Source organism: Xenopus laevis, chromosome 7L, assembly GCF_017654675.1.
Source record: "Xenopus laevis strain J_2021 chromosome 7L, Xenopus_laevis_v10.1, whole genome shotgun sequence".
NCBI classification, from domain to species: Eukaryota; Metazoa; Chordata; class Amphibia; order Anura; family Pipidae; genus Xenopus; species Xenopus laevis.
Window position 1 is genome coordinate 28,470,917 of NC_054383.1, and position 11,781 is coordinate 28,482,697.

Genomic DNA, 11,781 nt, shown 5'->3' on the forward strand with positions numbered 1-11,781 from the left:
TCCTGTAGGTCTTGCTTCACTCGTTCAGGAGTCAGAGCCAGCCAGTGGGGGTATGCAGAGAATTGTGCCCACGTTCTTTTCAATGCAGAGTGGCAAAAATTCGACAATCAAAAATAATTCATGAATATATCCATCTTATTCATTCTGCATGCATTTTTTTTCTCTGGCAAGGGTAACACATATTAGGAGCATTTTGCATCTTTTTCACAAGTGTCGATTAAATCCAAAAAGGTGGCAAGTTTATTTATATCTCACTTAGACTGTACAGTGACAATACTGAGGTTTGTCGAACAGGGAGATTAGTTGCTGGTACCAGTAGAAAGGGAAAGTATAAATACCCTCATATTTGACATGAGATTTCTTGTTTAGGCTTATCCAGGTTTGTATTTACATAGTGGGCCAGCCACCAGTCGTCACAACGGTCGTCTCCTAGTATTTGTGCTCAGGCCCGGACTGGCAATCTGTGGGTTATGGCTAATGCCAGAGGGGCTGCTATAAGGTTCCATAGAAAGTCAGTATTTAGTGGGCTGGTGGGGGCTGTTTGGGCCTCTATGTGGTATAAAGCCATTGTTGCCATAGTCCCATGTGCCTTTTTGTGTTTGAGGATCCCTCTTTCAAAGATTCATTAGATAATGCAGGTTATAAGGCAAGAATGTCCCACTTGAACAATTGCTAGTTCGATGGCCCATGCAGGGTCAGACTGGTCTGGCAGAGTACCAGAGTATTTCCTGGTGTCAGCATCGGAGCAGGTATGCGCCACAAGGGCCCCCACTCCCCTCCAGCTGCAACTCCCCCTTCTTGCCCCAAACCCAGTCACAACCCCCCTCCGACACCACCCCCCACCTGTCCGGTTTTGACCCGGACAACCCGTTTTTTTCAAGGGCTGTTCTGGTCAAAACTAGCTGCCGGGTTTTCCAAATTAGGAAAACCGGGCAGGATTGACGCGGGGATCGTTCAATCGCTGATCACCATGTCATAGACCTGCCCCTGATGTCACGGTAGCACCCCCACCATGCCATACCACACCCAGCTATGCCACTGCCCCACCCCCCGCCTCCCCCCAGAGTTCGTTGGAAGGAAAGGTGGCAACCCTATCTGCATACCTTTTTGCTTACTTCTCAGGACCAGGGCGGGATCTGAGTCAAGTGGCGGTCTGGGTTGGTGTGGCCCAGTGGGTTTTTTCCTGGTGTCCCATGGAAAATTGCTATTTAGTCCTTTTTTTATTTCAACTATACAGTACATATATATATATATATATATATATATATACAGTCCCACAGTACCAGCACTCAGATAGATGTTGCCAGTGGTGCACGACGTTCAAGGATCCTTGAAAAAGGTCCCCAGGTGGGACCGAAACGTCGGATAAAAATGTGTTTTGTTTGAAAATAAACACTATTACTTCACTACAGAACAGTGTGTGCTGATCCTTCATAAGACTATATATATATATATATATATATATATATATATATATATATATATATATATATAATTATAAATCAAAAGTCAGTACCTACAGTACATACCTCCCAACTGTCCAGTTTTAAGAGGGACAGTCCCTCTTTTGACAGCTCAACCCACAGTCCCTCATTTGTACTGGAAAGTCCAGTTTTTCTCTGCACTGAACAGCCAGAAAAAGAAACAACGTTTCTAACTTAATTGGCTTTTGGCAGAGAGCCCAGAACAGCCACAGCAGCAGATAAGATACTTTGGTAACAATTTTGAGATAAGCAAATAAGTAATTGTAACAATATAAGATAACAGGTCCCTTGGGAAAAGTTAGACTCACATCTTAAAGGCCAATTCACCTTCATTAGCAAAACTGTAATAACTGAAAAAAAATACAGAAATATTTTCATACTTTCATAACTGCCAAATTTTGTAAAATTAACATGGTAATTAGGACGTGTGGCCACAAAAATGAGCATGGTCAACAAAATGTTGTCATGCTACGCGGGTCAACTTTTTCTGTCCCTCTTTTTATTTCCAAAATGTTGGGAGGTATGACAAAAAATATATATTATTGCAGCATATTATGTACAACAGTCGTTTCGGTCCCTATTCGGACCTTTTGCAAAGTATATATTTTATATAGCACTGCCTAAATCAAATTGCTGTGAGAGGGGGCCATTAATGTGAAGTTTTCTTGTGGGCCCTTATAGGCCCAGTCCAACATTGGACATACGGGGCATCTCATCTGAAACTGCCATGCAGTGGAAAACAGTCTGCAGCAAACAAAACATTTAGCATCAGGCCCCCTGGCTGACATTTATGGTGCAATGACATTCAGATCTAAGTCTGTTGCCACTACTTGTGCGCTAGTCAAGGTGCTTTGTATTAAATAACACCAGGAGTGGTGACAGAAGGACAGGGGGGTTTGACAGCAGCTCTTTTCTGCCCGACACCAGCAGTGGTGAAAAAGCCCTAGGCTGTGTGCCGTTATGCTTAGGAGCAGTGGAATGCTGCAAACTGCAATTGAAATGCTCAGCATTCCAGTGCCAGAATATTAAATGTAGTAAAAACAATATTAATATATAAGAACCAAAATCTGAAACCCATTACAAATGGTACTACATTGTCATGCAAATGACTTTGCTTATGAATGATTTGGCACATTGCTTTCATTCTCCTCCCGCAACTCCAAGCACTTTGTTCAAAATTATACAAATCCGCTTATTAAAATGTGTGTAAATTGCTCTGTGTTTAATAGAACTTCATTAGCATTTCTTCATTCAGGCAGGCAGATAAGGCAGAATAAATCAGGGGGTTTTTTTTTCTGTATTCCAATGCACATGTTAGGAATTCAACTACATCTGAAAGTTATGGCAATGATAGCAATTGCAAAATGCAGGAAAATAATTATGTGTCTGGGTGCCTCTCCTGCAAAACAGTCCCAGCTGGATCTCTTGCCTTGCTCTCGCTGTTTGGCTTATACATTCATTACAGAGAAATATACCAGAGTGCTGGAATTTAGAGACAATGCTTAAGATTTTGTCCAGGATCATTGTGATCTATAGAATTTCACTGAAATGCATGTAGGGTTGCCAACTGTTTGGTATTTTACCGGCCTGACTCGTAAAAATGATGCTTTATGCCAATATTATCAATAAGTAAGAAGGCTACAAATATAGGAAAAGGCAGCAACCCTAGATGCATGGGAGAGGGATTATGCATTTATAAGGAAAAAAAGTATTATTTTTTAACTTTAATCTAAGTACCTAGCACACTTGGCTTTTAATCACTGATACTAGCGAAAGTCATCAGTCATTCTCTCCCTGAATCAGTGGTACAGGCTGATACATTAGATAACTTTAAGAAGGGGTTGGATGGCTTTTTAGCAAGTGAGGGAATACAGGGTTATGGGAGATAGCTCATAGTACAAGTTGATCCAGGGACTGATCCAATTGCCATCTTGGAGTCAGAAGAGGCTTCCTCTGGATCAACTAGCAGTTAGGGAGGTTATATATAGATTTAAAAGTGATGGAGGTGTGTCTTTTTTCAACCTTACTATATTACTATGACTAATTGATAGCAACAGAAAGTGCTGGGAGTAGCGATACAATGACACATTATCATAAAGCCTATCCCATAGCTCCTGGGTGCCCCCAGTGCCCAATTGGTACCATACAGGACAAGGCAGTTCATTTCCAAATTACTAGTGGAGTAGGGGTGGAATGAGGGAGGAGTAAAGGGGGTGAGCAGGACCAAAGGCATTCTTAATCTGACCCTGCCCGAAAACCATTCTTAATCTGACCCTGCCCGAAAACCATTCTTAATCTCCCCAAAAAAGCACAAGGCCACTAGAAATAGCAACAGTCAAGGTGGGGGAGATATACATTGAAACCTCAGTTTTACATCCCCTGATTTTAAATTTTCCCTCATTTTATATTGTTGTTTTGTGGTCTCACTAGTGATGTGCGGGCCAGCCTGAAACCTGTGGGTCGGACGGGTTCGTGGCCGACTCCTGCACCAAATCTTTGGGTCACGGGTCGAGTTCTTCTCCTGCTCTTCCCACCCACGGCCTAGCACTTCCAGCGCCTAAATTTATAGACTCAAGCCTGCCCCTATTGTGACATCACTGCAGGGCAGGCGCGGGTCTATTAATAGGGGCAATAGCGGGCCTGATGCGGATTGGGAGGGGGCAGGTTAGGGTCGGGTGCAGGTCGAGAATTTCTTGACCCGCACATCACTAAGTCCCACCTATATATTATGCATAATCCTTTTCCCTGATTTTACATTTTCCTGGATTTTACACCATTTTTTTCTGATCTCCTGAAAAACATATGGGGGTTCTACTGTAATAACATTACATGCACAGACTGGGTCAGAGTTTACCTTTTCAGCATCTTGTGGAGGTCTGAGGAATGTTTGCAATACCCAACATTAGCCCCTTCTGTACCAGCTGCTCATGCACTTGAAGCCCCACTGTGGGACAGAAGTGACATTTTCTGGTGGATATCCCTGGCACTTATAAAGTAGCACAGAATTCTTGGCAGAGAAGAGTAAATGCACGGAGCACCAGCAGCAGCATTATACATTCCAGGCGAGTAGGTCAGATACAAGCACCGATAGAGACGAAGATTCGGAAACAGGTTTTCGTGTCTAGAGCTTTCTGCTCGCACATTGGGATTCATTTATTATTTAGTCGCACTGCGCAGATTTACAGGCAAGTTCCTAAACACTGTGTCTGGCTATAGAAGAGTTTTGTAGAAGGAACAGTTTTTCAGGCTGTGCACCCTCTGGAATGCTGCATGGTGGAATTTGATGATGGACATATAGGAATGGCTGGACTGACAATAACCAGAACTGTAGAATTTAGCAAGTGAAGGCAAAGACTAAGCACATTCTCGCCAGTCTTATGTCTTCCCAGTATAGCTAGCTTTACTTTAGGTGTCTGGATCTCTAATGGTTTGCCTGATGTGCAGTTCCCTGGCTGAAAGTCCAGCAAAAGTCCTGCAAACTTCCCAGTTTTCAACATTGTTCTACTGTATGTCACTACAGAGACTCTCATGAGCTGATGGGATACAACATAATGCATTATTCTATTCACCTGCTTTTTATCATCTTCAGTGGTAGATATATCAGGTGCCTATGGTACCCAGTTCATGGGACTCACCAACCCGAGGAACATGATTCTTGGTCTGGCACAGGAATGAGAAAGCTTTCTCTGACATCAAACTTTTATTACTGTTTTGTGCATTTTCCCCAAGCTTTGTTGTCTTTGATACTGAAACTCCGTCTTACTAAACACAATTCCCTAACTGGCACATCTGTAACTGTTTTCATGTACGGAACATATTCCAGACAGCTCATCACTTGTGTCTAACTGGAAACATAGGAATGCAGTGTAATAATGTGCTGGAGATCTGTACGATTCTGAAAGTCACACTTACCATTCCTACCATGTACCTATATACCCTCTGGTCTGTGCCTTCCACCTTATACTCACAAATTAGAAATCAGCCCCCCCTAAGCCGCAGCGATTCTCAGCAGGGGTGGCAATCTATTGCTCAGCAAAATTGATTTATTATTCAATTATAAGGCGCCAACAAGATACGCAGTGCTGTGCAAGGTGACTATGAAGCAGATACACTACAGCAAGACACTTTGATTAAATTTGGTGCAAACCTAGCTATTTAATGTCACGGTCTCTCAGTTATCATGTGGCTGATTATGTTCCCCTGACAGTAAACGGATACAGTTCCCAAGAACGCTACTATTTCCATGTGCCCGGCGGTTATTACACAATATAAAACTGCAATTCTCTGTTGGCAGGGCTGCATTTAGCATCAGGGAGGAATACATATATATATATATATCAGGCTATAGGAGATATAGGAGAGGTCCAATCTGCAGCCCTCCTGCAGCTTTAAATAAGCATTTTTTGGGGCCAGCCTTTCTGCATTGCCCTGTGAGTCAAATTGTATCCATCCATAGTTACTGCAGATAGATACTAAAAGGCAGTATCTCAGATTTTACAGAAATGTAATGCCAGTAGTACTACTATTCCTCTAAACCAATCAGATTCTCAGGAATGTACAGCAGCAATTACAAGTTGGTTCAGTATATTAAAAAAAAAATATCCTATTGGTTTTAGCAGCAGCCAGTCTGAAGCAAATACACTGCTGTCTGGGATATTAGGTCACCAGTATCACTCACACCTCCAGACTGGAAACCCCCAGGTCAACGTAACACAAGCAAAAGAATCCATGCCCAACAAAACTTTGTAACAGGTACGGGATCCATTATCTGGAAACCTGTTATCCAGAAAAAATCCATTTTCTCTGCAAGGGCAGAGACACACGCTCAGATTCGGGGAGATTTAGTCGCCCATCGTGAAATCTCCTCTTCTTCGGGGCGACTAATCTCCCCGAACTGCCTCCCCTCGGCTAGAATGTAAATCGTCAGCGGGATGGCAATCAGTGCGCTTTGTTTTTTGAAGTCGCCCAAAGTTGCATCACGAGGAAACTTCGGAAAACAAAGCGATCCGAGCGCCATCCAGCCTGGCAATTTAGATTCTAGTGGGAGGGAGGCAGCTCGGGGAGATTAGTCACTCCGAAGAAGAGGTGAATAAAGGTCAGGGCACACAGACAGATTCGGGGGGAGATTAGTCACCCAGTGACAAAACTCCTCTTCTTCTGGGCGACTAATCTCCCGAAACTGCCTTCGCCTTGTCAGGCAACTTCGGAAAACAAATCTCTCCAAATGCCATCCTGCCGGCATTTAGCCGACGGGGAGGCAGTTCGGGGAGATTAGTCGCCCCGAAGAAGAGGAGATTTGTCACGGGGTGACTAATCTCCCCCCGGATCTGCCTGTGTACCCTGATCCTTATCGCCGGGTGACTAAATCTCCCTGAATCTGATCCTGTGTCTCTGCCCTAATAATAAAACAGCAGCTTGTACTTGATCCTAACTAAGATATAATTAATCCTTATTGGAAGCAAAACCAGCCTATTGGGTTTATTTCATGTTAACATGATTTTATAGTAGACTTAAGGTGTGAAGATCCAAATTTTTGAAAGATCTGTTAGGCGGAAAACCCCAGGTCCCGAGCATTCTGGATAACAGGTCCCATAATTGTAATATGAAAACTGTATCTTGAACTAAGATATAATTAATCCTTATTGGAAGCAAAACCGGCCTATTGGGTTTATTTAATGTTTACATAATTTTCTAGTAGACTAGGGATTCAAATTAAAGAAAGATCCGTTATCAGGATATGGATAACAGGTCTCATAGCTGTATTAACAAAACTGAACCCAGACTTCATCGGCCAAGAAGTTCCGCAGCAGCTGTGGCCACTGAATTATACTAGATAAGTCAGGTGCCATAACATCTGAAAGAAATGTACAATCCTTCCCAATCAAGCGTGTCACTAAGCCTACACTCTATAAAGTCCCTAATTAGTGATCTTGTTCTGAAACAGTCGCAGGAGGCATCACAATGCAGCCCTCCTGCTACAGCAGCGATCGCAGCGGGACGCCAGTCTGGACTCGACTGAAAGAGCAGTGATCACAAGCAGGAGGGATGATTGGATTATTTGGGGGGCTCGGATTGGGGATGAGCAGGTTAAGCGACGATCGCTGAGTGCGATTTTACAGCGCGTTTTTCAGTTCAAGAGCTAAACGCTTCCATAAAGCAGTCGATCTGATGTACAAGTGCAATGCGACATTTGTCACTATAGAAAGGAAACTGTAAAGTTACAATGATGGGACTCGTTCCCCGGACTAAACGGAGTTATTGACATCAATGTTACAGTGATACATTCGATGTTATTTGTCGCTTATTAGCGCAGGTGTTAGTTAAAGAGAATACTCACAGCCTCTCGCTGCTCCTGGGGATGTTCTTGGGAACCCCTTTGAGTGCCAAGCCATGACAATCCACTGTGGTGCCACTGCAAGTACACAGCGCCGGGCAGCCACTGGCACCGACTCGGCACATCCAGCTCCAGGCCAGTAGCCACACTCCAGCTCGGAGCCACAATGGGAAGGTAGGAGAGCAATTGGCATCCATGCCGGCACGGGAGAAGTAGTCGCGTTTCAGAGTCCTGGGCAGGATCCCCCCCAGGTGGCTTCCACTATCGGCGCAGATTTGCCCAATGCCAATAGCGCTGTGCAGTCGTCTCAATGACACAATGACCAAAAAAGAAAGAGAAATCCAGTGCTGCCGCTGTTACCTGCAGTCCATGCGCTGCTTCTCGGCGCTAAGTGCTTGCGCTGCGACTTCTGCTGCGTAATGTCGCTGCTGTGTGTGTCTCAGGCTTAGTAGCAGCATTAATAAGAGGGGGAAAGCGCACACACACACACAGCCATGTAACAGCAGCCATCCATCAATCCTGAGACACAAATATCACGCCTAACTCCTCCTTCCCTCCCTCCCTCCTGTCTTCTAAGCTCCTCTCAGTCTGCCGGAGCCTCTACTTTCAGGGCTATACCCCCTACTGAATAACCGAGCAAGGGAGGAGGAGGAGGAGGAGGAGGAGGGGGGCACATTCACAAACTCAACAAACTACAATGGCTTTGCAACTGCAGCTCACATACAAGAACTAGGGATGCCCCCCTACTTACTAACTCCTGCAGGGAAGGGGTGGGGGGGTTACCTGCAATCAATTACTTTGTAAAGGGTTTCAAAACTTGGGGGAGGTAGAAGACCATAAATCCTGTATTTACCTGTAAATTAATATTAGCTTGCCATACAAGTGATTTAGTCTTTAGAGCAGGACTTTTGCATTGGTTATTAGTTGTACAAGGTATGGGGATCTGTTATCAGGAAACCCATTATCCAGAAAGCAACAAATTACAGGAAGGTCATCCAGCGTCGGCCTGGCCCATTGGGATACCAGGAAAACTCCCGGTGGGCCCAGGTGTCAGTGGGCCCTCTTGCTTCTAACCATTTGGCTTATTTCATGGTCATTATCAACTTCTATGAGAACAAAGCAGCTAAATAGATGGAATAATAGAAGGTTTTTGGGTGGGCCCCTGGTGTCCCAGTCCGACACTGAGGTCTTCTACCATAGACTCCATTTTAATCAAATATATAAAAAATTTTTTTTTAAATGATTTCTTTTTGCTCTGTAATAATAAAACATTACATTCTACTCGATCCCTAGTATAATTAATCCTTATTGGAATCAAAAGCATCCTATTGAGTCTATTTAATGCTTAAAGGAGACATATAGGATAAATGAAAAAACCCTAATTGTGTAGGCAATTATTATTAATATATGGCGTTGCTTTTACATGGTGCTAAAAAATAATATTATCTTCAAAAATATTCCCTTTATTGAAACTCCCTATAGATGTTCTCTGGTCCCTGTCTGTGTTTCAGATGAGGGGTGGGCGTGTCCTAACAGTCCCTGCCAGAAGCACAGAAGGAGGGGGACAGCCAATCACAGCTCTGCAGTCAAACACACAGACTGGCTTCAGTTCCCTATCAGGTCCTGCTAGCTGCTGATTGGTTCCTGTCCTACAGTGCAGTGAGCTGAGAGCTCCCCTGCACAGCCTGGGAATTCAGGGAGCAGGAAGTGGAAGAGAAGGGAGGGATTATTAGGGTTTTTGCAGAAATATATCTAAATGAGACTAATGCACTGGTACATTCTTATTTTTTACACAAAATGTCTCCTTTAAACGATGTCTTTTGGTAGACTTAATGGAGATCCAAATTACGGAAGGACCTCTTATCCGAAAACCCCAGTGCCCGAGCATTCTGGATAACAGGTCCCATAGATGCTCAGTGTATACAACCATTTATTGTATAGCACTATGGAATATGATGGTGCCTTATAAATATGAGTTAAAAATAATCAAGAGTACCCCATATCATTTACTAAAGGCAGTAAAATAGCAACTTTAAAGAAGAAATCCACTCAACAACTGTGTTATGGACTTTCCATAATTTGGAGCTTTCTGGATAACAGGTTTCCGGATAACAGATCCCATACCTGTATTGTACTTGCAAAGCAGCATTTGCTTATCCCGTCTGTTCACTGGTTCTGCCTCCAAACAGTGCCGCAGAAATCAGCTCTACTCCAGGTCTGTGAATAAGCTGACTTCTGCTACAATGTTTCAGGAGTCCGAACCTGCAGTGCGTGTGGATGGCATATGAGAAACTGTCAACTTTGTTGATTTGCAGTTTCCCCTACATGCGTCCTATGCAGTAATTTGATGTAAGATGCATTGTGGTTGCCCTGGCATTGTAAATTAACCCATCCATTGCTTAAAGTTAAAATGTAAAAGATCCGCAACTCACATGAAAGAATAACCTCAGCATCACACAACCCCCTACAGTTCCAATACACAGTTTTCCCAGGAATGTAACACAAAGGTTGCAATGCAATAAATGGTGCTCCTGCTCTAGTAACCCATAGCAACCAATCAGATGTTTACTTTCAAAGTAAATGCTTTCTGCCCTTTGGTTGCTAGGGGTTGCCTGAACTGTAGCAAATGTTACCCCTGTTATTACATAGTTCCCACAGACCAATCCTTGGGAATTGCATTCCCCTAGAAATGTATCACTGGGCCTGTAGTGTTGCCAAAACTGCCCCTCGTGCATAAGAAAGATGACACAGTCAATAAAAACCCCTAAGGGTTAGTCCACACGAGGAGATTCGGGGTGATTTTGTCGCCTGGCTACTAATCGCCACTTCTTCTGAGCAACAATCTCCCCGAACTGCCTCAGCGTGTTTTCCCATAGGCTACAATGAAAAGTCGGCTGCGCTAAAGCACACGCAGCGATGCGTTTTCAATAGTCGCCCAAAGTTGTCTCTTGGAGGAAACTTTGAGCGACTAATGAAAATGCATCGCCGCAGGCGACTTTTCATTAAAGCCTAGTATGAAAATTATGTCCGACAGATAGTAGTGAAAATCTCCCATTGATATCGTCAGATATCACACAGAGATCTTATGGTTAGCCGATATATATCTTTTAACTTGTCCGATTGGCGGAACGACTTATTGCCATGAAAAAAAATTACATATTGGTACAAAAAATGTTGGAATGCTCGGGCAGAAAATCTTTACAATAGTTTCTTTGCATCGATGGCACCCGTTTTACACATGAGCTGTCTATAAAAACAGCTCATGTGTAAAACCCTGCTTCATGTACATTAAATAAACCATTACCATAATAATGTACTTTTTTAGCATTATGTACCATTGGGCAATCATAAATAGAAAATTGCCATTTTAAAAAATAAGGGCCGTCCCATGGGATCGTAGGATTCACGGTGCACACAAACTAACCACACGTTAGGTCACATGAGCCAATTAACAGACAGAGTTGTGTCTTTCGCTTCCACACTTCTTCCTGTTACCGTTAGAGCTGTAGTATTTCTGGTCAGGTGATCTCTGAGGCAGCACACAGACCATCCCAAAATGGTGGTTCAAGGCAAGAGATGTAAAAGGGCAATATTTACTTTAATACATATTCCAGTTTGGTAAAATTCAATATGCCACTTAATTTGATATAAACTATCTGTTGCTTGAGTATTCATTGGGGTATAGTTTCCAGTGTCGGACTGGGATACCAGAGGCCCACCAGAAAACCTTAAGTTGAGGGCCCACTTTCCAAACTATTAGACCTCCTCTGCTCACTCAAACTTTTTATTCTCCTAGTCTCTTTTCTCTACATACTATACTTTATTCTTCCATTATTAAGCCTCTTTGTTCCCATAAAGAAATAGGGAATGACCATGAAATAGGCCAAATGGTTAGAAGCAAGAGGCCCACTGACATATTGTGGTATGGCGGTGGGCCAGTCCTACACTGATTGTTTCCCTTTA

At 43.3% G+C, this 11,781-nt stretch overlaps 1 protein-coding gene across 1 annotated transcript in view; it reads right to left on the reverse strand.

Moving 5' to 3' along the window:
- LOC108695757 (slit homolog 1 protein) overlaps positions 1-8,385 on the reverse strand; it is a 242,367-nt gene extending 233,982 nt beyond the window's left edge. Inside the window, exon 1 of the mRNA XM_041568709.1 lies at positions 7,822-8,385. Within this exon, the coding sequence (XP_041424643.1) occupies positions 7,822-8,015 (194 nt within the window). The 5' untranslated portion in view covers positions 8,016-8,385. The remainder of the gene's footprint in view (positions 1-7,821) is intronic.
- Between the last annotated feature and the right edge of the window lie 3,396 nt (positions 8,386-11,781).